The 27449-nt window shown below is 49.7% G+C and overlaps 1 protein-coding gene across 4 annotated transcripts; it reads right to left on the reverse strand.

The window, feature by feature from the left end:
- Positions 1 to 612: 612 nt before the first annotated feature.
- TRAF2 (TNF receptor associated factor 2) lies at positions 613 to 27262 on the reverse strand. 4 transcript variants are annotated; one of them, XM_075055585.1, is made up of 10 exons: positions 27243 to 27262; positions 24735 to 24955; positions 24039 to 24117; positions 23590 to 23688; positions 12971 to 13042; positions 11131 to 11205; positions 10075 to 10434; positions 8925 to 9102; positions 4658 to 4806; positions 613 to 3297 (listed from the first exon to the last, which is right to left on the reverse strand). In XM_075055585.1, the coding sequence occupies exons 1-10, from the start codon at positions 27258 to 27260 to the stop codon at positions 3079 to 3081; spliced, it is 1470 nt and encodes a 489-aa protein (XP_074911686.1). In that variant the 5' UTR covers positions 27261 to 27262; the 3' UTR covers positions 613 to 3078. The 4 variants fall into 4 exon arrangements, with proteins under 4 accessions (XP_074911686.1, XP_074911687.1, XP_074911689.1 ...); XM_075055586.1 differs by lacking the exon at positions 27243 to 27262 and adding an exon at positions 26361 to 26418; XM_075055588.1 differs by lacking the exon at positions 27243 to 27262 and adding an exon at positions 25762 to 26051.
- Positions 27263 to 27449: the final 187 nt, after the last annotated feature.

Below are 27449 nucleotides of genomic sequence, written 5' to 3' on the forward strand. Positions count from 1 at the left end.
CTGAGATGGGTGTTCTCCGATAGTTGTGGTCAAAATGGAAAAAAAAGAAAAAAACCACAAAAAAATCCAGCGGTGGCTTGTGCCAAGCGTCCATCCATATGCCAGCCAGGCTGGCAGAGCTCTGCCCAGAAAGGTACTGTACCCCTGCCTGCAGCACATGGGCTGCTACAAGGGACATGCACTACAATTACTCCTGCAAGCTCCAGAGCTGCTAAAAAAATGAAAAAGGCAGTGCCAGATCTGCTTCTCCTCGGCTACGTGGTGAGGGAAGGGAAACACCGCAGCAAGTAAAAGCTGCTGTCGCAGGGGCTCGCCTGTTGTGCCATACCCCTGCCATCCAGTACCCCTCTCCAATGGCAGCACAGCTGCGGTGCCCCGATCTTTGCTCACAGCACAGACTCTGCAGGCAGGAAGGGTCCTGCCACCCCTCACCCACCTCCAAGAAGAGCTGAGGGGGCAGCAGCAAGACAGGGTGCAGGCAGCTGCCCAGCCCCACTCTGCTCTGCAGGGGGGGCTGCTCCAGGTGGACACACACCCACTGACCATCTGCCCTTGGGAAGAAATGGGCAGGCCCCTGCCTGCACCACAGCCCTCCTCTTTTCACAGACTCACAGCAGCCATGCCAGGTTTCCCAGCCCACCCTGCTGCAGCCACCCTGCCTGGCTCACCCATGGCTGCTGTGCTGACCCTGGCTGCACTGGCACAGGCTCCTGTCCCCCTCCTCCCGCTGAAACAGCAGGCTGCCTCTGGCCATGGCCTTTGCACACACGAGGTATGATACCCACACGGAGTCTCCAAAGGGGGGTGGGGGGTGCCAAAGGCTGTCCCAGAACCCATCCACAGGCAGGGACAGACCCTAGGCCAGCAGAGCACCCTTGGGTGCAGGAGGTTCTGCTTGGGTCAGGGTCCAGCTCAGCTACCCACCAGCCTGCAGAAGGACATCAGGCACCCCCTGAGCTCCTCAGGCAGCAGTGGGGACACCCTGAACCACCGCAGGAGCAGGCAGTCAGGGCAGCACCACTGAGCAGGGGGACAGGCAGACCTCGCAGGGCTCCCTGGGCCCTGGCTGGGTCGCAGCTCCTCTTCACTGATGGCGTCCCGGGCACTGCTGGGGTGGCCGTGCCGGAGCAGAGGTGGAAGCAGACCACAGGCGGGGTGGGCTCTGTGTCCATCAGGCCAGAGCTGGGTGCCAGGCAGGGAGCTGCTGGTTCCTGCCCCCCAGAGGGGCTTCAGGCCTTCCTCCACCACAGCCTCGTGTCCCCTGGGCCCACCAACAGCTCCCTGCCGAGGATGATCCATGATGGCCAAGAGCAAGAAGAGGGTGACCACTCTGCAGCCTCACTGCCTCCCTCCCAGCCTGAGGAACAGCACAGGAGCTGGACAGGATCCTGGATTATTATTGCAAGGTAGGGTCAGCAGCCAACTCCTGTGACCAACAAAACCTCTCCTAGGGCACATTTGGATGCTGACACAGGTGCGGGAAGCACAGGCAGAGAAGGCCTTCAGAGTCCAGCCTAGCTAACTGCCCATCCAGTTACTCATGGCCACAACAAAACAACTCCAGAGGGACCAGCCAGCCACAACACAGTAACATGGCAGCGGTTTCTTCTCCAGAGACCTTCTTGTGGGTGCTGAACACTTGCTGCCCAGAAGGCGCCAGGAGCCCAGGGACAGAAAGGGGACAGCAAATTTCACTCGGGGACCTCTTCAGCCACGCCAGGTCCTACCCAGGTGGCTGCAGGCTCAATGAGGGGCTGAGCAGAGAAAATGCTCCAGTGTGCAATGACCAGGAACCGGCAGGCATGCTGTTCCCAGAGCCAAGGGAAGGACAGGGTAAAGCTGCCGCTGGTGGGCAAGGCAGGCCCTCGGGGAGAGCAGGGACTGGCCAGCAGTTGCCCACCACACAGGTGGACAAGAGACAGGCGATGTCCATCAGTGCCACAGCCAGAGAGGTGAGAGTGCCCATGCAGATAGATGGCGGCAGCATGGTTGCAGACAGCGGCAGAGCTGCAGCCATACCTGCTGGAGAGGGCCCTGGCAAAGCTGGTGCACCTGCGCTGCTGCAGCTGCCCTGTGATGGGGATGAAAGCCAGCTCAGGAACATCTGTGTGAGTAAAGATAGCTTCCAGCACCCCTACTGTTCGGCCCACTGCTGATCAGGCACAGCCAGGCAGAGAATGGCAGGGTCTGGCTAAAAACCTGCCTGGGGCTCTCAGGGTTCAAGGGGCTGACATCCTGCACCAAGCCCTGCATCATGCTCCTCTCCCAGGACAGGACAGGCAGTCTCCAGGGGAGATTCACTTCTCTTTCACTACGGGCATTGCTGGTTCTGTCCCATGCTCCCTCCCAGGCAGCAGGTACTGGCTGCCCCATCCTGTGCTCCCAGCACACTGCTCAGAGCACAAACCACCCATCAAACACACAGCGAGGGCCAGGCTCAGGGCACCGCTCCCCTGCCTGCCACGCAGCTCGGCTCAGTGCTCCTCTCTGAAGACACCAATGGCACCAAAACAGTGGCAAACCAGTTCGCATCTCTCTCACCCAGCTTGCACCAAGTCTGCCACACACCCTTCCCATCCACCGAGGCACAAACCAGCCAGCAGCCCAGAGCAATAGCACCCCTGCAGCACACAAAACTTCCAGGAATCTCTGAAGCCTAGACAGCTGAGCCAAACATCCACATGACGTGGTGCTCAGGCAGGCCAAACCCTTGTTTTACTACAGAGCACTGCAGATGTGCACTAAACTGGTAGAGCAAGAGCTGCACTGGTTTCCACTGGGAGCCCAGACAACGGCAGTTCAGACACCCAAGTCCCTGCAGGAGATCTTCTTGTACCCCGCAGACTGTGAACGTCCACCCAAACCTCTTCTCAGGGAAGGTCTCTCTGACACCAGGGAAGAGGGTTCCCATCAGACACCTCATTTCCACTCAGAGTGAAGGTCCCTTTTTGGGAAGGGCTTTTCACCTTCCACTGTTTGCCCCCTCCTCACTCCGAGACCTGCCTGAAGTGCAGCACAAGAGGGGGATGCCCCACTCGGGGCTGGCTCTGCGTTCACTGCTCCCGGAGGTGAGGAGGGTTAGAGGCCCGTGAGATCAACGATGGCTTTAATAAAGATGGCATCATCACGCACGTAGGAGTTCTTGGCTTCCATCACGGAGACAGGGCAGAACAGCGGGCAGCCGCTGGCAATGTTCATTTCTGTGACGGGTCGCTGGAAGGAGGAGGATGTCACATCAGGTCGGAAGGCATCAATGATGTGCTCCCGGTTGTTCTGATCCAGGAGCATCAGGGTTACCTGTGGGGAAACATGAAAATATATGAGAACAGCTGAATAGAAAGCACATGGAAACCCAGCCCAGTGACCTGCTCACTTGAAGCCTGTGAAACATGCAAGTACCAGTGCAACCATAGCCACATCACACGCCTACAAATCTTAGAAATGCCTGTAAATAGGGTCATGGAGAACATCATCTCAGTGACATTCTGCAGAAACTTTCCCACATCCTGCCCTGTCACTGTAAACTTCTGTGTGGCGGTACAGGGCTGTCAGACTGACTCTGAACACCTACAACTGGCCAGCGTGGTGTTCACTCCCAACACCAATACCCCACGCAGATATTTCATTAGGTTGCAGAGTTGCTGGCCCTTGCACAAATAGACGGCCCCTCTCTCTGCATCAGTACTTTGCCCGCTCAGCCCTGAAGTGTTTTGCAAACCTGCAACATCTAGGAACAACAATCTGAGCTTCTGATGCCAAGTGAGCATCAGCTGCACCCTGAGTACTGAGGCCATGACAACCTTCCTTCACCCCGAATTCATGTAGAGGCTCTGCTTGCTTTCCAAATAAGCTGCTTCTCTCTTTCCACAGCCTCTGCCGTTTCATGCCCCTGCCCTGTAGCACACTTGGTGCTTTCAGCACAACTGGGGAATCCCCGGGGTGGCCAACATATCAAAGCCCTTCCTTCTTCTGCTTGCTAAGTAGGCCAGACCAACAGTGTCTAGAAGCTCAAGGGTGTGCAAAACTAGAGAGGCACATTGCTGGGCATAGCAGGCTTTGTCCTCGTCCTGTTTTTGGCTTAGTTATTTTCTTTCTAGTAGCTGGTATAGTGTTATGTTTGGGTTCAGTATGAGAAGAACGTTGATAACACACTGATGTTTTCAGTTGTTGCTAAGTAGTGTTACTAAGTCAAGGATTTTTCAGTTTCTCATGCTCACCCAGCAAGAAGGCTGGAGGGACACAAGAAGTTGGGAGGGGACACAGCCAGGACAGCTGACCTCAACTGGCCAAAGGGGTATTCCACACTATGTGATGTCATGCGCAGTGTATAAACTGGGTGGAGTTGGCCTGGGGATCCTGCTGCTCAGGAACTAACTAGGCATCGGTTGGCGAGTGGTGAGCAATTGCATTGTGCACCACTTGTTTTGTGTATTCCAATTCTTTTATTAGTATTATTGTCATTTTATTATTATTATTATCATCATCATCATTACTCTTTTCTTCCTTTCTGTTCTATTAAACTGTTCTTATCTCAACCCACAAGTTTTACTTTTCCCTGATTCTCTCCCCAATCCCACTGGGTGGGGGGGAAGTGAGTGAGCAGCTGCGTGGTGCTTAGCTGCTGGCTGGTGTTAAACCATGACAGTCCCAAACCTACTTTCTGGTTGAAGGGCCACCGCAGAAGTGCATCATTGGGTCCTTTCATCACCACAAAGAACAAGGAGAGATGGGTCCCACGCCCGGTGCCGTCCCCGTTCAGGTAAACGCGCAGACACATCTTGTAGCCATACTTGCTTGTGTAGAAAGCTATCAGAGAGTTGCAAAACAGACACAGTGAGCATCAAACCCAGCAAAGCCTGACACCAGCAAGTTCCTTTGAACTCTGAGGACTTTAAAGTTTGGATCCTGGAAGAAGCCAGGTCTAGGTCTTAAAATACCTGCACCACGGACGTGGTCTGAAAAGCCACCAGGTACAAACAACAGTAATTTTAGAGTGGCCTGGAGACAGCCCAAGGTCAGGCAGTCACAAGCCCCTGGTCTAGCTGAGACGCAGAGCGCTGCAGCACAGAGCAGGGTTCCTGCCAGCCCCTCGGGCTCTCCCCACCTGCCACCACAGGCACAAGCACCCTGGGCAGAGCCCAAAGCTGGAGCTCTGTCCGGGAGCTAGGCAATTCCCACTGCATCCCACCACAGACCTGCCAGTTGTGCCACATGACTGCTAAAGGAGCTGCAGTTCATGGCAGTAACGCTCACGAGTAGGAAGAAAACCAGCCCCCAAAAAACCTGACTGGGGGTAGACCATCCTCAGTACTCACTGCTCCCTCTTCGTAAGCTGGCTGCCTCTGACAGGGGCAGAGGCTCAAGTGAGCTTCAGTCTCTGGGTAGGATCCCACCTGCTCTGCATGGCATGCATATGGCTGGGTACAGGGATCTCAGGCTCGCTCCTTCTCCAGCAATTCTGGGAATGCCCATGTTGTGATGCCAGACCCATGCAGGGCCACAGAAATATGTCTCAGAAGGGGACTTGTGGTAAATCACCCTCTCACAGTGGCACAGAGCTGCGTGCCTCAGGTCTGGTGAGGCTCAGCAGCCTCAGGGCATGGGGCCGATAAGAGCCAGCATTTTACTGCAGGACTTGGTACACTTCTATGAACAGGCGGACTAGCACTAGTAGAGATACTGTACACTTCCACAGGGTGAGGAGGCAGAGATCAGGGCTTTGTCACCCGCTTCCCTCCCTGCACTCCCCAACTCGTTTCCTCTAGTCCTTCCTCTCCACCTGCTTCACCCAAAGGCTTTCAGGGCAGATGTCACCCTCTGATAGACCAAGCAGCACATCCTCACAGCCTACCTGGGGCTTCCCAGCACTCCTGTAACCCTGTGAATGTAAAACCAGGTGGGGAACTAGAGGAAAGATGGCTGATCAGAGCACTGGGAATACCCACGAAAAGACACCAGGCAGCCAGAATGCTAAACACCTTGTGCACCACGCTGCCAGCTCAAAGCAGTGAAGTGGGCATCCTGCTTCCCACCAGCCCGAGCAAAGGTGAAGCGCATCAGAAGCAAAGCAAGAGCCCAGCAAGCTGCCCACTGGCATCTGACAGCCAGCAGCGGGTGGCTTTCTAGCAGGAGCTTCGCTTTGGACTGTCGTGGTTCATGCTCCCAATGAACCTTTCTTGTGAGGATTTGCCTTTTTGAATTCTTATGATTCTGCCTTCTGCAAAATCCTGTGGCAATCATTGTGCCCTCAAAATGCAAGTGAGTGGTAACTCTACTTCCTTCTCTTTGTTTTAACACTGATTTCATTTGGTATTGTCTCACCTTCACATTTAAATACAAACCAAACACATATACTCATTTCCCCTTTTCATCCCATTCACAACCTAGACTCCTCTCTTCCTAGCTGTCTCCTTCCCTGACTGAACAGCACTAGTCTATTTGCTTCACTTTCTAAGATTAAAAAACCACCTCCAGAAGAAACATTTGCTTCTCAGCTGAGGCAGCACCAGGAATGAGGATCTCTTATCTAAATGACACAAGGCCTTGTACTTTGCACTTACAAGGGGGAAAAAAAAAAAAAAAAAAAGTCCTGCCTTTTCCAGAAGCAGTCTTGGCATTAGGTAGAGGCAGCCCTCACCTTCCAATCCCTCCAGCCACATAGAAGATTCTCACGAGCAGATTGCATAGACCAACCAGCAACACAAAACACAGTCTGGTGGCCCGCAAAGTAGTTTTTCTTTTGATGAAACAGTTTATAGAAGACCTGAGCCCTGCCTTTGCTGCCCTGCCACCACTACCAGGATGGAGATTGGCCAGCACGCAGCATGGAAGAAGAGGCACCAGTAACCATGAGCTGCAGTTCTGGGAGGAACTGTGTGTTCAGAGCACAGCTGAACAAATGTCTGGATATATGAAGCCTCTTGCATTTGGAGAGGTTTCACCCCTTTCTCTCCCTTGGGCTGACTCTGATACTTATATCCCTCCACCAGCGGACTTGATTCTCCAACCCAGAAAAACAAATCCCATGCCCCTGCAAGGACCCCAGGTCACATCAGCCCATGGAGGGGCCTGAGGAGCCCCTGAGCTGGGGCACAGCAAGTCAGGATGCCCGTGGCCAGAGGACAAGAGTCAGCTCTGTCCAGCATCTCCCTCCAAACCGCAGCCTTTGGAGACATTCAGGTCAAGCAGCTCTCAAGCATAGTTGTCCCGGTTTCAGCTGGGATAGCGTTACTAATTTTCTTCCTAGTAACTGGTACAGTGTGTTTTAAATTTAGTGTGAGAATGATGTTGATAACACACTGATGTTTTAGTTGTTGCTAAGTAGCACTTATCCTAAGTTAAGGATTTTTCAGTTTCCCATGCTCTGCCAGCAAGCAGGTGCACAAACAAGAAGCTGGGAGGGAATATGGCCAGGACAGCTGACCCGAACTAGCCAAAGGGATATTCCATACCATAGAACATCACGCTCAGTATATAAACTGGGGGGAGTTGGCCAGGAGGGGTGGATCGCTGCTCAGGCATCAGTCAGCAGGTGGTAAGCAATTGCACTGTGCATCACTTGCCTTTTCTTGGGTCTAATTTCTCTCTTTTTGTTATATTCCTTTTCATTACCATTATTATTATATTTGTATTATTATATTTCTTTTTTATTTTAGTTATTAAAATGTTCTTATCTCAACCTACGAGTTTTACTTTTTTTTTTTCCCCAGTTCTCCTCCCCATCCCACTGGAAGCAGGGGAAGCAAGCGAGTGGCTGCATGGTGCTTAGTTGCTGGCTGGGGTTAAACCACAACAGTGCAGGAGATGTACGTTATGCAAGATTTAAGGTCCTCCAAGTCAAACAAAATAGATTTGAAGCAGATTTGTTGGCTTTGGGAAAAGGAAGTGTTGCCCTTCCCAAAGGGAACACAGAGCAGGGGTTTTCCACAGCTGCTGTTGACTTTTAAAAGGAAATGCTAACTGCACGCGCACAGTTTCAGTAGCAGTTTAGTTCCCCTCAAGAAGAAGAATCCTTTTTTCTTTCAGTTTGTCAAAAGAAAAAGAACTCTGAACAGCCTTCATCCATAAAACAGATATAAAAATAGCTTTTAAAATTCAATTGCTTTTATCTTGTGGCCCAGCCACAGTCTGCTTTTTCACAGCTCCAGGAAGCAGGTGTAAGGTACATGCTCTAGGTTTGCATGCAGCTCTGGGCATTTTGAAAAAGCTCTCCAGCACACTTAGATCTAAGCAATTGCAGCTCAGGCAAACTCAAAACTCTCCTCCTCAACCATTCTGTTGTAAGGTAAGCTCCCAGCTGAGCCATGAAATGGTGTGAAGAGATGGTTTCATCTTACAGCTGCAACCCTGGGCAGTGCTTTCATAAGCAAACAAGCCATATCACAGTCTACTGCTCACTGTGAGATTTTCTTTTTTAAGAACAGGAGGAACAGCACTGGGCTGGGACAGTTCTGTGAGGAGAGCCCCTTCCTTTAACAGATATTCAAGCACTTCCCTGGGTATGGTTTGGGCTTTATTTAGACATTGTCTCTTGCACTGTCACGCTTTAGGCATCAAAATATATTTCTGGGGCTCTAATATATATTTCCTCCCTTCCTTAACCATTTTATTGCTGGTTTTATGGTCTCTGAGTATTTTACTTCTAACTAGAGGGTTATGCAGGGCTATTCCAGAGCTAAGAGGGTTGCATTCTCTATTATGAGAAATTAAATAGGTCTTCTGCAATCAAAAAAGCACCTCTTTTAGCAGCAGGTTTTTTTAGCATTGGGCTAAATGAAAGTGGTTCAGGCTCCACAAGGAAATGGGGACAGAACAGAAGTACATCTGAATGGCCAGCATCTCCCCTGCTAAGGACACCACTACAAATCCCACACCCAGCTGAGACACAAATGTTTGTGCAATTTTGCAAATTTGTGGGCAATAACCTGGAGAGAAGATCGCAGGAGAGCGGCCTGTTATCGCCTCCTGACGCTTTCTGGCAAATTCTGTTATCTTCCAGATGAAAACACCATCGTAGGTGGAAGCTTCCATGTTGCGGATCTTTTCCTCCATCTCAGCCATGGCCAGATCTTTGAGCCCAATGCTCCTTTCCAGCTGCCGGACCTGCTCAGTGGGATACACGTTGCAGCCTGGTTAGAAACACGTACTGCTGTGAGACCCAAGAAAGCCAGCAGACACCAGCATCCCCTTCAGGACAACTCTTTAGCGAGAGATGTTCTCAAGAATTGACAGGGGTCACGGGAAGGAGAAATTTAGCATCATAAGCCAATTCACTGAAGCTTCATTTTGAACCTGTCATTCTGGAGAAGATACATTGATACAACTCAGTGCTTGAGCTGGAAACTTTCCCACAGTGAATGGAAAAGTCGTCCCAACGAACAGCTCTATTATGTTAGCAGCACAAGAAGTGAGGATGGGGGGGGGAGGGGGAACCCAACAAATCAGCATTGTGAGAAAACTAGACTGAGAAAGAAAAGAACCTACACCCAGCCAACAAGGTCTCCAGAGGGTTAATCACTGCTAGCTAACATAGGGTCACGCTAGTTTTGGCAGCTCCCTTGCTGAGAGAGCACAGGTATGCTGCAAACTGCACAACTCGTAGCTGTCAAGACACATTGGCAGTGCTCAGCAGGGACTGTGCTGGAACATACTGGTGGGGGCACCTTCTTCACGCCTCCAGAGTCTGCTTGGCACAACACAGCAGCACAGCATCAATGATTACACTCCTTTTCAAAGGTCTGGAAGGTGAGCAGCCCCATGGATTCAGAATGATCTGGTGAAATGCTGGGTGCTCTGTCTCTGGAAAACTTCACCTAGGAACAACATCTCAGTGTCTGCATAACTTGATTACTAACAGAGATCTGAATGCTTTACACCTGTCAGTTTAATTCCCATCTTTTCCAGGAAGCTTTTGAGGGTTGGGCACAGGCACAAAAATGTTGTTTTAGTTCTGCCTTCAGATTTGTGGAGTTTCAGGGCTGGGCAGTGAAGCTTTGCTAGCTAATAACATGGAAAGGAAACTGAAAAAAAGTCTCTGCTCAGAGTGCTGGAAAGCCCAAGCCAGTGGTTACACACCTTGTTACTCAGTGTTTCAATTTTCTCCTGGTCTAGTCGATGTTGCCGACTGTAGGCTTCAGCTGTTAGAGACACTCTTTCCACCTCCCGATTGAGCACACAGACAATGTTCTCAAAGGTCACCGTTTTCCTCTCAAGGGCCTCACATCTCCCCAAGAGCTCCAGGGACCTGGAGAGTTCCGACTCCGAGCACAAAGAGTTTGCTGCCAGTAGTGGGGAGTTGTTTTGCGATGAGGAAAGGGCAGGAAGGGCCTTTAAGTCTCCAGACCCAGCCTTGAGGCTGAGCACAAAACTCAGTAGCATGTAGAGATGCTCCGCCAAACACTTGCTTTCGTGTTCTAGTAGGTTTTCATTTTCCACCTACATGAAGAGAAATACATCCCCCATTCAGCAAGTTCAATCTACGCTGTCACCATCCACAGAACAAATTCCTCCTCTTGAGGTCACAATGTTAGCTTTAAATTATAAAGGGGAAAAACCAAAGAAAGACAGTTAAAAACCCTGTTTTGGGGGTGGGTGTGGGGTTTTTTGTTTTGTTTTAGAAATGCTGAAAATCACATACAATGACAGATGCTTAATGTTTCCCCAGCTGTACACACTGTTCTACTCTGTCTTCCTCCATTAGTTCCCAAAAGGGCTCTGTCAGATGTACTTTACACGAGGCTTTGTCCTTTGGTGCTGTTATCTCCCCAAAGAAGGATTTATATGAACATCACCAGTAGGAGCTGGGACAACTAAGTCGCATGGAGAAATATGGCGTGGACCCAGTTCTGTGCGTACAGCTGAAAGCAGTAAAACCATGAGAGTCTCAAAGCACTCAGGGTGTTCCTCCAGAAGGAGGAGGTTTCCTTCCACATTAAGTTCATCCTCTGGATACCCAAACTCTTGAGAGCAGATGATGTTAAGCTCCATTTGTAAAGGGTGTGAAACACCACTTTGTTCAAATATCTGAACGCAAACATGTGTAACAGTTTGGGCGACAGCAGTTTGCAGGTTGTCTCTAACACTGGAACTGAAAACAAGTCCCAAGATAAACATCAACAGATGAGCCCTTACCACCTCAGCACATCCAACAACCTCGAATCTGCAAGGCACTTTAGATCTGCCACAAGTTTTCACATGGTCCCGAAACTAGGAAGGAAGGAAGGCAATGTTAGATCTTGTGTCCCCAGGAGCTCCCTTTCCATCTCACTGACATCTAGGAAACTGAAGACTATCTCAGGAATGCCCAAGCCATCACTAATCACTAGCTGCCAAAGTGTGTGGTTATACCTGGACACTGCCTACCATTAGGTATGACTTTCACTGTAATACAAATACAGCACTGACACCTGGAAGGAAGTTTTATTTCTCTTTCTCTTGACAGCTAGGGGATCTCACTTCTCACCTGCATATGCAAGAAAGAAAAAACAACCAGCACAGGTACATAATATGGATGCTGAGCAACAAGTTTCACTGAGGGCAGAGAAAGGAGAAGCATAAAGAACAGCCCCTATGAAACAACAAGCCATTTAATTTTGGGGACTTCATGTAACCCTGGTCAGGACATGCCACAGCTCTGTATTTTTACTTCCAGCTAAGCATTATAAATCTGAGAACAAAAAGCTTCCAGGTGGTGGTCCTGCCCGAGTATTTATAGCAATTACTGCAGGTCCACCTGTGCAAGAGAAGATGCTCTGCTGGGTCCAGCATCCCCTCATTGGGGTGCTGAAGGATGCCGCGGCATCTCAGCCACCTCCCACCTGGCAGCTGCTCTGAAGAACCAAGGGCAATGGTGGATATTTCTACAGAGAAGTGCCACTAACCCCCCAGCTGCCAAAATTACTTGTTTGGGTTCCCACACAGTGCATGATTAATGCTAACAAGCACTGGCACATTATCATCTTGTTTTTGATATACCTCTCATCATCAGATATCAGTGGTCTGTTCTGAACAACCACCATATTCCACATTTACCTCCTACATCTGCTACAACAGATGTCGATTAAAAATGTTTTTAAACCACTTTTTTAAAAGCTTCTAGATCCATCTGTCTTGCTTAATGAGTCAGGTTACTCAGAGTCACAACGGCTGCAGCTAATCAATAAAAGTTTGGAGAGAGATAAAAGAGGCAGTTAATATTTAAACAAAGGACAGCTCACCTATGGGAATCCTACAAGCCTAGTTTCTGCTGGGCTCCACCTTTAGCCCACAGACAAGAAGATCTGTATCCCAAGAACCCAGCATGAAGTCCTTCATTACACTGCCCATTTAGAACCCTTTGCTCATCCTTTTAGAACCCTTTGCTCATCCTTTTAATAGTTCTGTCCCCCCTGCCCTACTGTAAGGGCCTTTTGCAAGTGCTACTAAAAATATTTGCCCATAGCAAGCAGGACAGTTTCAGATGAACATGCTTTTTGAACATGTTTCCCAAAATGTTGATTTTCAGACTGTCGAGCCTTGCCCTAGGAGCCAGTGGCATGGAGACCCTATAGACATGGATACCATTACATGACTAATTAGAAATAAATTAATTTAGCTGGAGATGGGCTCCCTTTCCATAATTGCAGCAGCTGTTGATATCGTTGCTTTACATAGGACACAAATACCCTTTAAACCCACGAGGGTGCTTTTCCCGCAGCAGCTCTACACCCAAACATGACAAACACACCGCTAAAAGGGAGGTGGCGTTGGCAGCACCAACACAAAACTACAAGTGCCGATGAGTCACGTGCACTTGCACCCGACCAGTATTTTGAGCCTTATGGAAAGGTCACATCTGTACTAACAGCTGCCACTTAATTGTCTTCCCCACTCCACTTTCTAATGGTCTTGGTTTTCCTCCCCGCTCCAAGAATGCTGATCAAGATGCCAAACACCATCGCTGCACACGGTTCACCAACAGTCACATGGATACCTTCTCCCTTGGAATCTTCTTCCCACAGCCTTCGCAAGTCAGTGGAAATTCAGGGCAGACTTCGTCATGAGCCTGTAAAAGAATCAACAGAAGACTATTTGGTCCTTTAAATAAAAGCTCCAATGAGGTTATATGGTAAGTACAATTCAACAGGGGTAGTTTTATACTTCATTACAGAAGAGTGTTGTATTCTACCAAGCTATACTCAAATCTTGGTCAGGCTGATAATTCTGCGTGCTGACTCATTTGTGTGATCTCCAGGCTACCAAAATTTTGGGTGCCTGCATAGCCTCAGCCTCACTTTAAAAGCTGCTATAATTAAAAAAAAAAATCAAATTATTGCTTTGATGGACAAGATAATCAACAGGAAGCTCCATTAATGGCTCTACCAGGAAAATACACGTTCAGACAGGTTGAGTGAAGCAAGCCACTATCTCAGCAAGATAATTTGTATAATTTTTCCACTGTAATGGTTATCAGTCAGCTGAAGTATGAACCCATAAGCCTACTCACCACATGCTGGGCTGAGCTGTCTGATAGTATCTCCACATCCAAATCAGAAAACCATTTTTCAACCAGAAAGAAAAATATTTTAAAACAGTTTCATTTAATAGCCCCTGCACACAAGCACCCAACCCTGCAGGAAGAGCACACAGAGTTTGTTTGGCAGCCAGAGGAGCTGAACAAATGATCAGGGCAACTGATACTCTGTCCTCAGCAGATACTAGGGCCAGCAGTACCAGCTAAATTGGGAATGCTAGAATGTGCCTCTGCTTTCTGTGTCATTTCCACACTGCTTAAACCTTCTCTTTACACACTGTTATGGGTTTGTGCGGTGTGGTTTTAAACCACGACACACACTATACAGTTGAAGCAAGGCATTGTAAATGCTGTGAAGATGCAGTTCAAAATTCACATTAAAAGATAAGTGCACTGAAGAACTCTGCCATGGTAGTAACAGGAAAAACAACAACAACAACAACAACAAAAATACCCCAGAAGCATTTATAAAGCAGTCACTGAAACCAGATACTTGAAAACTTGGTCACATTTATTCTTTATTAAAACAAGTTACTGTCTTGGGGGGGGAAACATGCACAAACTTAAATAGTGTTACCACATCAGAAACTGGAAAGTGAAACCCATTAGTGGCTCAGCTTTGGCTTCTTAGTTACTCTCTCCTTTTTATACTTTTAAATGAGTAATCAGACTCCAAGCCTCACTGCACTGTCCCTGGAAAAGTGACCAGCCAGCCTGCACAGTTCAGCTGGGTAGTGCTGCCTGCACAGACACTGCTGCCTGCAGAGGAGGCGGATGAGGCAGAGGGCCTTCCTTTATTCCACTCACTCAGAGAGGCTGAACCCTTTCTTCTACCCACCTACTGCTCTCACGTTCTGGAAACACCAGATAGCTTCTTCCCCATGACCCACAAAACGCTGGCATAAGAACAGACACAGTCTGGCTAAAGGAAGGGAACTTCACTGTAGAGACTATTTAAAAAGGGAGTATTTAAAACTTATGTTCTCCCATGCCAATGTGAAACTACCACCCTCTCTGCACTCCCTACCTCCCAGCATTTATCTTCCATCCCAACTCCACGCTACACCACGATGTATAACACCCAAGACACAGGCAGCCCTGCGAAGCATGCCCAGCTTGCAGCACGAGAAGGGAAACCAGCCTCGCAACAGCTAAGCTGAAAGTGCAACTGGTCCGTATGTAAAGTGTTTAAGACACCCAGAAGCATTAGCTTTAACCAGCACAGATCCAAACCTCTACACAAACATTTTTGTATAAACAATTTCAGGCTCTTCTGGAATCCCCTGTTCCTTCCCCCTCTACGCAGGTGTCTAAACAGAGATGGATGGTATCACCACTGGAAGAAATCCACTCCACCCAGGAACCAAAGAGCAGGGGTTGGTATTCAAGCCTGATCTGCCACACTCCACTCCCCCAGGAATGGGGCAATCATCCTGTTTACACCTTTCCCAAACCCACATCCATGAGCTTCTGTAGTAGGGATGAGCATCTCAAATATTCAGGCATTCACTGTAAACATTTTAGGCTGCTTTGGAAAGCCATAACACTAGGCAAGAGCAGAGTCACTCTGCCAGAGTGAACCTGTCATGGAAATCAAGTCAGACGGGGGTCAGAGAGAGGGGATGGCAACAGAAGAATTAAAGCGGAGCTGGAAGACAACAGTCTGGCTCAGACCTTCAGGGCTACTCTCCAGTTACCTCAGCGCTGACGTCTCACCCACCAGCAGTAAACCAAGGCACAGATCGGCCTGCAGCATCCAACAGCAGGCACAGGAAAATCAAACCAGGCAGAGTTAACAGCCTGCATAGCAACACCTTGTTCTTCCCACTCAACTAAAACCAAAACCACTGATCGATCCGCACACCAATTTCACTCCCTAAAAATAAACAACGAGACAACCCAGCAGCAGCCTGTACATCACACGCCACCATCAGAACAGGCAATTCTCTGGAAGCCCACCTGAGAGACTAGAAAATCAGACACCACCACCACCTTCGGAAGGACCAGGGCAGCCTACAAGCACTCGCTCAGGGCGCAGGCACTCATGGGTTACCACTGCAGCCACTCAGTCCACCAGCACCTACCCATGCTCCTCTCTGGAGCAGCACCAACAGGCTGCAATGGAGGTGTTGATCCCTCTTCCCCTTGTCTGTAGGCCTGCTGGCAAATGGAGCTGCCTGTGTGCACACTGTAACTCTCCTACCTCAATATCAGGAAAGTAGAAAAGCGAATTGCAGTATTTGTAGTTGAGGTTTCTCTCAGGGCACGCCTGGGATCATCCCCTTACACCCCCAGCTCTCAACCAGCTGGAATGGGCAGTTCCCTTCACAGCAGCTCTGTGACAGCAAGGGCAGCACATTTCAATGCAGGCATGCAGAAAAGCACAGGTACGCACAGGGAGAAAGCAGGTTTTAATAAGAGCAGCTGATCCCTGGAGGATGCAATGATCGTTTCCTAAGGAATGCCAGGGTAAGCTGCTCTGCTGTGCCTGCATAAGACAAAAGGGAAAACCGTAGTTTAATCCAATTGCTATTTTGCCTTTCAAGGCTTCGCTAAACTTGAACTATGGAAGAGGCTACTGCTGAAAATTATTATCCCTGTATTGTGGTGGCAGAGCAGGAGGTACACCTGCTCCCCAGCTGCCCTGCTCACAACCTGCCATAACAGTGCAAGTCCATTTTTATGGAGGTCTTGCAACCGCGTTGGGAAATCCATCAGCATGACACAATGCTTCCCCTCTAGCTAAGAGGCAAGGCAAGCGGCTGAGAAAAGCAACCTCTTAAACAGCTGCTGTGAGATGCCTCTGCCAGAGGCCTGCAGGAAGGTTATCGCAAAGGGCAGGGTTGGCAGAGAAATGAGGTGCAGCAGAACAAGCTTGGTGCGAGCTGCACACCACAGCTCTTCTGCAAACAGTCTCCTGCAGGTTGATCTTTGAAAGCCATTGGTCCCCTCCAAGTATGGCGACAGCAACCATAAGCAACAGCAAAGCTGAAAGACTTGGCAGCAGGAAGGGAGCAATGAAAAGGAAAGAAAATTAACAGGACAGCAGAGAAAAGCCAGCTGAAGTGGCACAGGGCACACCAGAATGCTGTCAGGGCTTTGGCAGTCTCCGCCCCAGTATTGCCATGTCCCACACACAGCTCCTTTGGCATCTTAGCTTGGCTACAAGAAAAAGGGTGGGCCCACAGAATTATAGAGAAAACACTGAAAATGGGTCTACACTGTAAGAGACACCTGCCTAGGTTTTGAGGGAACCTGAATCCTTTGCACCAAGAAGCATAAGTTGCTTCATGCATCTCTGCCAGGTCCCCAGGGGCTCCGGAGCCTCCGAGACGGGAATGTGTCACACAACACAGGTACTTTGGGATGTCCTGCTCCTCTGAAGTCAACATGCCCTTCCACGCTGTGTCTCCTCCTCTTCAGGGGAATCCTAAGGCTGGTTTTAAGCCAGGCCTGCTCAAACCTTTCCCCACACCCACACCTGTGGGCTGAGAACACATACACAGTCCTTGTACATGGTCACCATGCACATAGTCCTTGCGCTACTGCATGGAGCCCAGCAACACAGGGATGGAAAGCAGGAACCCAGTCTGTAATTCACAGTGCCAACTGGGAATGGGAGCTTTCTGACACCATCGCATCAGCTGGTGCAAGGCACAAACTGCTCCCTTTGCTGGGACATGCTGGTGACAGAGATCCAAGCAAGCCCACCTAGCATCACAAATAATTAAACCTCAAAGTGTCAAAACAAAGATTTAAGTTTCCACCGGTAACTGCTTGTGGCTTTAGCGGGCACGCGTATGGCAGCAAAGGTAGGGGAAACCAGCACTGCCTTTACTCTGCTGTCAAACGCCACGGCATCCACCTGCATTGAGGACAAAAATTGGCAGAAAAGATGTCAGGTGTTGCCAGGGACCTCTTTTCAGAAGAAGTTTTGCTTTCAGCGTTTGATGGTTTTGTTTGTTAGCTTTTAGGGCTGATTAGACAGACATTTGATTTGGGGTTTATTGGTAGAGGGACATCAAGGCAGCATTTCTTGCATTGAAGACAGACATGAAAGCAAGAGCAGATTTTGAAGAAGGCTGAAAGTACAAGAAACATTTGAGAGCAGCAGCGGGTTTTCTAAGATTTCCTAAAACAGACTCTGCCTTTCCTTGTTTACTTTGAACTACATAAACATGAGGTGGTGGGACACTCCAGGTTGCTTTTTCCAAATCCCTCCATCATCCCAGAGGAATGATTTTCCTAGGGAGCCTCTAGTCTGAAACGGAGCAGGGCCAGACCCCCAAAGCATTTTAGATAAGTCTCAGTCTAAACCTGACCTGCCCCCGCGGCCAGCTGGAGCCCACGCACCACTGTCCCTTGCCTCAGATGCGGCTAGCTGCATTGCAAAACAAAAAGGCTAAATCTACTTGCCAAAGAAATTAAAAATTATGGCATTGGACTACACCAAGTCTCCATAAACAGCTGGCTGACACATAAGGGAGGTTCAAAACAATCGGGAACATCTGATCAGAGATAACTCTGCAGGTCTTCTAGGCTACAACTAACAGTCACGGTTGTGTGAAAAATGCCCAAGATGTGCTGTTCGCATCTAATGAGGTCACTGCTTGAGAACAACCTGCCACCGGGGAGCAAACACCAATCATACCATCACACTAACGATGCCAGGCACCAGCACGTTTGTAGCATTGATCTGAATTCACCACCCAGCCTTATTTCTGACAGCCAGCCACTGTTGTTAACTGCAAGAGATGCTGCAGTGCTGACAGCTGTGCTCTAAGCACTGCCCATGCCGACTAGGTCCCAGTACAACACCCCTGGAGAGATCTCCCTCTCTTCCAGCAATAATTTCACCAGCCCGCAAAGCCTCACCTTAATCACTCAGACCAAAAAGGGATAGCCTCAGGATGAAGCCTCTCAGTGGTCTGCCTGACCTTCACATTAGAAAGTGTGGTGTTGATACCGGCCAAGCTCTGCGAGCTGCAGATGGTGGGCAGGGGAAATATCAACTCCTTCAGCTCACAGGCAGCACAGAGATGCAGGACATGAACAGATGGGCTGTTACAGTATGAGGCTGAGAACACTACTGGCACCCAGAAAAGGGAAGATGAGACAGATATTACAACTAGGAGAGCTGTCTTTCACATGCTGGAGAAGTTGAGCCTGTGGTGACTGGCTTGGTTTCAAACTCAATTTCTCTAGGCTGTCCAAAGAGTTGGAAGCACCCAAGGGTGTGTGTGCAATCATGGCTTTGGCACCTGCCAGACACCTGGAGCCCAAGGAACATCTCCCTGGGCGTGAAGTGTTGCCCCACAACCCCCAAAGCTGCGTTCATGCTGCGGAGTTTTGTCACAGCTTAGAAGGGACACACAGCACTCACCTCAGCTTCAAAGCTCACAACTTACAGCTTTTCATTTTCCTAGGGGCAGATGCCAAAACTGTTAATTAGGTGGGCCACCACAAGAAGGCTAAGCTGTTTTTAGAAGCTAAGGGCAGACCCTCTATAGCCGGGGCTTTCCAACCCCCTCCCACACACACTCTCCGGCACTCCCCATGGCTTACCTCCCACCACAGGCTTGGACAGGAAACTGCCTTGTGTCTGGGCAGCCAGCTACATAAACTCTACTTTGGGGACTCCAAAGAAGACCAGGTTTTGTTTGGGGACCTCAGCTGAAGCTCTGGAAAGTAAAGGAGTGTCAGATCCCCTTTTTCCAAAGCAGGAGGTCCTTTTGGTCATCTGCATGTGCAAGTCAGGGATCCTCCCTCAAGAAAGTGATCTGGTCCTGGGGCAAACTGCTGATCAGGCTGGAGCTAGCTGCAAACTGTACTTCAACACCATACCATAACTTAGAGCCAAAACCTTCAGAAACAGACAGAAATTGCTGTACTGGATTTTAAAACAAAGGTCACCCTGCTACAGCATCACCAAGTGTGCTTGCCAGAGTGCTTAAAATCCTGTATCCCACGCAGGCAACACTGCTATAAAACACTCAGAAGTACATTTAGGAGGCAACCGGAGCCAGGTGAAGTAGCTGCAAAGACCAGCAGCTCTGTTCTAAGCAACATGCAAAAGTCTGAAAATTAAGTTTTCAGTCTAAGCTGAAAATCACCACCAAAGACTATTGGGGCATTCCTGGGATGCAGCTGGGAAGGGGGGGGGGGGGGGGGAGGGGGGCGGGGGGGCATGAAACAGTGAAGCATCACAAAGCAGGAGGACCCCCTGGCTCAGGGCCCCCAGCAGCATTTTTGAAGAGGGACAGTTTTCTCTACACGAGGTGTAACAGGCCTTCTCCAGCATCTCCCAGTAGGAACACTGGGCAGGAAGGGACTGCCCAGTTACTTTGTCATCCTGGCTCCAGGAAGCCACATAGCCCAGAAGGGGATGTGGACATACTCTCCAACACCACTGGCTTTGGAGTAATATCACTTAAGTTCTGAGTTTTGCATCTTCCACAGTCTTCCAGGCTTCAATTAAAGTGAATTCTTCAAAACCATGGTGGCAGCTGACTACAAGGAAAACACATCCCCTCCAGTTTGGATTAGGATAGGTTATCACCACAGATGACAGTCACCCATCCTCATTAGCTGAGCTCATCTCTTTTCCTAGAAATCCCCCCTCCCAACATAGTTTAAATACTGTCAGGATTAAGCTTAAAACTTAGTTCTCCTTCCAAAACTTAGACAATTCCATTTCCTTATGTCTCAAATAATTCTGTATGTCCTGAGATGAACCTCTGTCTGGGTAACAAATGGAAATGACCACATGAACACCCCTCTGCAGCCCCCTGCTCCCAACCCAGTCCTGATAGGGGGCAAAGAAAGGGAGTTGGAGGTATGAAAAGCATACATAAAAGGTATACAAGAACTGAAGGTACATTGATAAAACAGAAGAGAGACATAGGTAATTGGAGGTACTACAAGGCAAGAAAAGAAACACTCCAGTGCTGAGGAACCACAAACTCCCTCTACCTGGATATCACAAAGCATGTTTTCTTGGTCTTTCCTTTTGGTCTAACAGGCTAGTTTTAGTTTCTGCAACCCTCCTCAGACTTTCCAGCTGAATCTAAATGCTCCTGCCCACAGCCTGCTTATCTGTATGTACATTCAGACAGACTCATCAGGAAACCTATACATGAAAAGAGCTTACTGATTAAAAGGAATCCCCCCCAGCCCTATGACAAACTGCTTTATCCAAATGCCACTAAATATTTACAATATTTACAAAGTCTGAAAAATGCATTTATAAACACTTAAATATTTCATACATTTCACACAGCTTTAGGCAGAAGTGCAAGTCATGTCCAAGCAGATTGCACTCTTTCAGTTTTGTATGTCCCTTTGAGACCTGAATTTCAGTCTACCTGAACAGAAAGCAAAACTGAAACCAGTTTTATTAATTTTTTTGAACTTGAAGAGCTAGAGCTTTTCAGCTGCAGAACAATTTTTTCCTTGTTCGTGCCCTGGTAAGATTAGCAAGCCAGAAGTGACTATCTCTTGATTTGTAAGTGGATAGCAGCCGAGTAAGTCTCTCTCAGTACGAACACATGATTTTTAAATTAGCAAACAATGAATTCGCTCTTAGGGACTTTCCATGTCCTGTCGGAAATAGCGCAGCAAGGGGCTTTCCATAGTGGGAGTGCTGAGCTGCTGCAGGACGTTACACACATTGCTGGCTACAGATGCAAACGTACTGCACGAGGCAAATGCTACTTAGCGGTACTAAACTAACAAGCCTACCCGTAAGGCAGGGTTTAACATTAGTCCACAGTACCAAGAGAGACTCTGAGCTAACATGGTCATTTGACACCTCCTCTCTCATCAGCCCTCCTCAGCCACAGATACCATCTCCTAAGCTCTGACCACATGAGGACAGCTAGGCATGATTAAATGGCACAGCTCTTTGGCAGGCATCTGGGAGGAGAGATAACACAAGCCAGACCTTGCCTCCTCCCACCAGTTCCCAGGAAAGAATCAGCTTTTCCCAAGAGCGTACAAAATAACCTTACCCCCATTAGACTGAATGCCACCTGTGGTAGGCAGGAGAAGCAAGCTCAATCCTGAGACGAACCAACTAGCACTGCTCAAAATCCCCGCTCCCCTTTCATTGCACAATACCACCCCAAGACTAATAAAACCATGACAGATAAGATCAGTGCTGCAGACCTGCAGCCCAAGCACTCCGGCGTCACACCTTTACAAAACATAGTCTGTTTTAGCAAAACAGCTAACAGGACCTTTTGAAGATTAGGTGGAGAGTAAAAAAGAGGCATAGCCTTATCCACTCAGATGCTCTTAAGCAATTGTGCCTAAGATCCCAGAGCATCACATACACCTGCAGCCTTGCAAGAAGACAGACTTATCCCACAACAGCTTGTTGCCCTTTTGAACTTCTAGTGCAAGTTCTGGCTAGACTCAAGCCTGCATTCAAACACTTGTAAGACCACACATGGAGGATCTTTGGCAGCTGATTATTTTGCTGAGCTCTACAGGAACTCTTTAAGATTTTTTATTTTTTTTTTAAAACCCAGGAGAAAAAGTTCAGAAGAGCTCATCAGTCACACCACAATCAATAGCACTGGAAGCTGCTGACAACTATAATTTGGTTTAGTCTAATGGAGATGAGCTCACTACAATCACCATTTTGAACATTGCAGCGGGCATCAGACTCCTAGTCACGGGTCACCAGCAGAAATTAAAGTGTGGGTCAAACAATCTGCAAGCACCAACAGCACAGCTTGAACCTGGAACCTCAGTAAGACACACTGTACCCTAAAATGCAACTCCCAAACTCTCTCTGCTGCATCAGTGCTAAGCTTTTAATTTGACATTTATTCATCCACACCATGAGTCACTGACAGATCTATGAATGAGGGTTTCACAGCAGGAGAATCATTTAGCACCCTACATCCCCTCAGCTTTTGGACTGAACTTTTAGCATAAAGAAGCAGAAGGTCCTGGACAGCAGGACAAAGAAGCAGAAGCATCCCTTTAGCAGGCTCAGCAAACTAGGCAGAACACTCAGGCATGATCCACAGCTGTTGTTTCTTCCTGCCACCCTGCAGCAGCACTGCAGAGAATTCAAATGTTCCCCTAGACAGACCAAGGTTATACCTTTTCCTGACATGCACTGCAGTCACTACAGAGCTCCATGAATCACAGGGCTACAATGTTTACCTAGGATGAGTGTTAGGGGGAAATAAAATTTATTCCTCTTATCTCAGGCCCTCCGTGTGGTGGTTCTTCCATTTCAAGAGGGATGACAAAACTGTCCTTCAGGAGCACCAAAGCTTCACAGGTGAATATACATTCACTACTAACTGCCAATGCATTTTAGCAATGCAAATTGCCACAGCAGACTGACTAGAGCCGACTAGTTGGAAAGCACAGGGAAGCATGTGGCCCACTGCCATCCTCATCAAGAACACACTTCTCATGAGGCATGTTAGCCATACACATGCTAAGGACCAAATGCCCAGGGTCACAAAAAGAAGGCCTGGATTAAAGAGCTGGTGGGCTCCTCAAGAAGAGCAGGACTGGGAAAACCACCCTGTTCAGCAGGCTGACGGCCCAGAACAGCTCAGAGCGACAGGTGGCCAGCCAGTGAGTAATGCCCAGTCCCACTGCCCTGGTAGCTATGGGGGCAGCTGGCTGGAAACAGGATCATGGCCAGGCCGCTTTCCCCAAGCTCATGGGTCTGAAGTGGGTTTTAGGTTCATATAATGCAGAGAACTTCACAATAATTTCATGGCACAGCACAGTTTCTTGACAGTTCACTTGTCTTTTACAGCAGAAAGGAGTTGGAGATAGAGCTGGTGGTTCCCACCATGGAAGGGACACGCTTGGTGCCTGTGATCACAAACAAATCTGAAATTGTTTCAGTTCAGCCTGTGCCCTCAGCAGGGCACACAAACCTAACTCAGTCAAGAAATCTCTCCAGCTTACAGTTAAGTCCAGGGAGGTGAAAGCTCCCACAACCACTGCCAGTGTCAGCAGACAGGCAAAACCACCTGAGCCTTCCCCAAACACAGAGGCAAGAAAAGAGACGCAGACATTGAAAGCCTTGCTTTGATCTTTACCTCGTATTCTTTAATAGTCCCCTTCCAAGTGCAGCCACTGTTAATACAGACAGCAGGCAGACTTTCCACCTCCCGACGAGCTGCGTTGTCTGGGAAAGCCTAAAATGGAAAAAGCAAGCAAACCACAAAAATTACTGAGGGGTTGCAGTTTTAGTCCAGTCTCTTAATTCTTTATTAAGACTTTATTAAGGCTCCTCCCAGGCCAGTTGCCACATCACATCCCCAGAGGTGTGCTGATGGCAAACAAATTGTTATTACAGCGTTTAAGTAGGCCACCACTATATGAACATGACCTGGATTTTAGAAGCTGGGGAGTCCACCACATTAATCATAACTCTCACTACTGAAGAAAACGTTTCCTAGGAATAAGGGATTCTCAGAACTTGTGTTTTAAACAAAAACGGCAAGTGATATTAATGACATCAGTAAGCTTCTTTATTTTTACTTACAGAGCTTGTTTCCAAAATAGAAATTCCTTCTTCATATATTCCTTCCTGAATACAGCTGGCACACTTTTGAGGTCCAGTACTATCAGACAGAAAAATAATCATCAAACACAACAAAAAGACCAATTTATCATTTAACAATAAAGCAATTTCTGGTAACTTCATAAAATGAAAGTATTTTCTTATTTTTAAAACACCACATTGAGCCTTTGCTCATGTGTGTTTTTGACACCCATTTCTGATTCAAATTTTTTTTCTTCTCCTGATTAACCCCTCCATTCAACTTCCCTCACTTAAAAGAAAGAGTGAGACAGAACACAAGGAAACTTTTCTGGAAGGCAGCACGTGCTTAGCTTTCTCACATTTTTGGCACAACAACCATAGGAAGACTTTTAGGACCAAGTTCCTTCAGTAGCTGTGAGGAAAACTGAAGGAGATGAGTAATCCACCTGGATTGCCACCTGAATGGCAAAAACAATCCAGGAGATTCCAGAAAAGGGAACTTTGAAGCAACTCCCGGAACAATAAAAGCAAGTCAGAAATTACACATTCCCTTAAAGAAGGCCTGATGCTGAATCTCAATGATTAAACAAAGCTCCCTTGCCGAGAAGGCCTTGAAAATGAGACTTTTCTCTCCTTTTTATGCTTCAAAACACCTTTTCAAGCATTTTGTCTTCAGACTGAAGGCATAAAAGTTACCTTATGATTTTCTTTAGGCAATAGGAACAGTAGCGATGCCCGCACTGAGCTTGAAACGGCCTCCTCAATATATTCTTGCAATCGGAGCAGAGGTATTTGACCTCCAGTTTAGTTCCCAGGATCTCCTTTGCAAATCCAGGCTGGTTTAGATCCAAAGAGCTAGGTGGAGTAGAGTTTGCTGCTGCCATGTGAACAAAAAATTCTGGCTGTATCTCCAGAGCCTGAAAATAAAAATATTTTCCCTGTTTGATTATAACCGGATGGTGGTAACTTTTCACATAAACTGCATTACTCACAGCATATTACACTGGCACCCAAAACCCAACAACACAGTTAAACACACTGATGTAAACCACGAGCCTCCCTGCACCTACTGAAAAATACAGCAAGAAACTTTACAGTTAATTTTGGAATTAAATCCAGACCAAAGAGATGGGTTGGACAGACCTCACTAAAATCCCCGTCCAAGTTTATTGAAATCCAGCCTATTCAGAGAAATCAAAGCTTCTGGCCCCAAAAAAGGTGAAAAACCATCCTAAAGCTGATTAGGAATATAAATAAATCACCTCAGTGATTTATTTAAGCACCCTTAGGCACTGAGAGAGGTAACCACAGCCTACCACCACTTGTTTTCATATCTGCCAGTTGTCAAAAAGGACTGCAATTCTGCCCAGAGCCAGCTGTTCCTGGGGGTCCCGGGGCAATGCCGTGCACACAGCAGAGCCCAGATTTACCGGCAACGCCCAGGCGGGCATACAGGGCTCTCCAGAGGGCTAGAAAACAAAGATGTGAGAGGCACAAGCAAATCAGAGAGAAGAAGAAAGTGCATTTGTTTTGACCACTTATGATGATCTACAGATGCATCTCCCGCCTGCGTGCCCTGCCACTGCATCCCCCAGCCACCTAAGATGCCCAAGGTCGCAAATCCAGGCCCTTCCTTCCAATCAGGGCAGCCAAGGCGGCGGCAAGGCTCCTTCAGCTCCCCACACGTTCTAAGTTTCGGCTAACATCCAACTTTTGCCTGTACCAGGGGTTGTTAAAGGCGATGAAGCGATCCCAGAACAGGGACGATGAAGATCCCTTCCCAGGACCAAGCTCCCCCCGGGAGCAGGCCGCAGCCCGGCCGCCCTGGCAGGAGCTGTGCCGGCAGGCTCCAGCCTGCCGCTGGACCGGCTCTCTCAGGGCTCTGGAAGCCCCCGCTAGCGGAGACCCCACCGTCGTCGGTCCCGGCTACAGTCGCCGCCCTTACGGGGAGGAACGTCTCCCAGGCCGCGGAGCGGCGGCGGAGCCTCCCCGCACCACCGTGACCCGGGGCCGGGGCCGCCCGCGCTCCGCGGGGAGCCGAGCACCGCCACCCCGCTCCTCCCCGCCACCGCTGGAGGGAGGCCGCTCCCCCTCGGTGCGCCCCGGCCTGCCCGCCGCGAGGAGGAGCCGCGGCCGGGCCGGGCTCAAGGCGGAGCGAGGCCCGGGGCGCCGCCGCACGGGGCAGGGCCGGCCGGCCCGCCCGCCTCCTCGGCGGCGCGGCGCGGCGCGGCCCAGCCGCGGCCCCCTGCCCCGCCGCCCCTCCTCCATCCTCCACCGGCCCGGTACCGCGGACGGGGGGGGGGGGGGAAGCGCCGCACTTACCGGCCGCCTCTGTCCGCGCCCCGCACCGGAAGCGGACACAGGCCCCGCCCACCGGATACGTTGTGGCCCGCCCCGCCCCGCCGGGCCCGCTCGCGGCAGGCCACGCCCCCCTTGGCCGCGCCGGCGCCTAGCAACGGCCCTGCCTCGCGACGGGCCGCCCTGGGGCGGGGCGTCACCGCCAAACCCCGCCCCCCAACAACCCCACTCCGCCATCTACCCGTCACCCCTCCTAACAGCCCCACACAATCACCTACCCCTGTCGCCCCCCCCGGCCACGCCACACCATCACCTACCCCATCACCCCCCAGACACGGCCACACCATCACCTACCCCAGTCATTGCCCCGGACACCCCCACTCTGCCACCTACCCATCACCCCCCCACGCCCCCAAACATGTCACACCCCCAGTTATGCCCCGTCACCCCCACTGTCACCTCCCACTCAGTCACACACCCCCAGCACCACTTCCCCCTATCAGCCCTCAGACACCCACACACAGAGTCACCCTGCAGTCACCCCCACACGCAGCATCACCTCCCCTGTGCCACCCCTCACACACTCACCCTCTATCACCTCTGTCCTCTGTCACCTCTCCCCCTGCATCACCCCCCCGCTGCCCCCACCACCTGCTGCCATATGCCTGCCTCAGGCCACCCCCGCTGAGCCGGGACCCGGAGGGACAGCGGTGCTCAGCTTGGGGACACCCTGACCCCCACCTAGGGGTCCCACCCTGAGGGGATGGCCACCCTCCCGCCGCGACCCCCCCCCCTTCACCGACCAGAGCCATCACCGTCGGGAACGGTCCAGGGTGACCCCAGCCCCCAAAGAAATTTTTCTAAGACACCTTTGGCCATTTTGGGCAGCGCCGGGCACCCGCTCACCTGTGTGCAGAGTGCCATGGCGCTCCCGTGTTGCCCACTCGGAGAGAAAGCGGACGCCACCGGCGCCGGGAAGGACAGGCAGCGGTGGGTGGGTTTCGGTTTAATCAAAAAAAAAAGAAAAAAGAAAGAAAAAAATGACGTGGGGGGAAAGGCAGCCGCCTGCCACGCGGCAGTGAGGTCAGCGTGAGGTGCTTTTTGCAGGGGAAC

The sequence above is a fragment of the Buteo buteo genome, chromosome 23, assembly GCF_964188355.1.
Source record: "Buteo buteo chromosome 23, bButBut1.hap1.1, whole genome shotgun sequence".
In the NCBI taxonomy this organism is placed as follows: domain Eukaryota; kingdom Metazoa; phylum Chordata; class Aves; order Accipitriformes; family Accipitridae; genus Buteo; species Buteo buteo.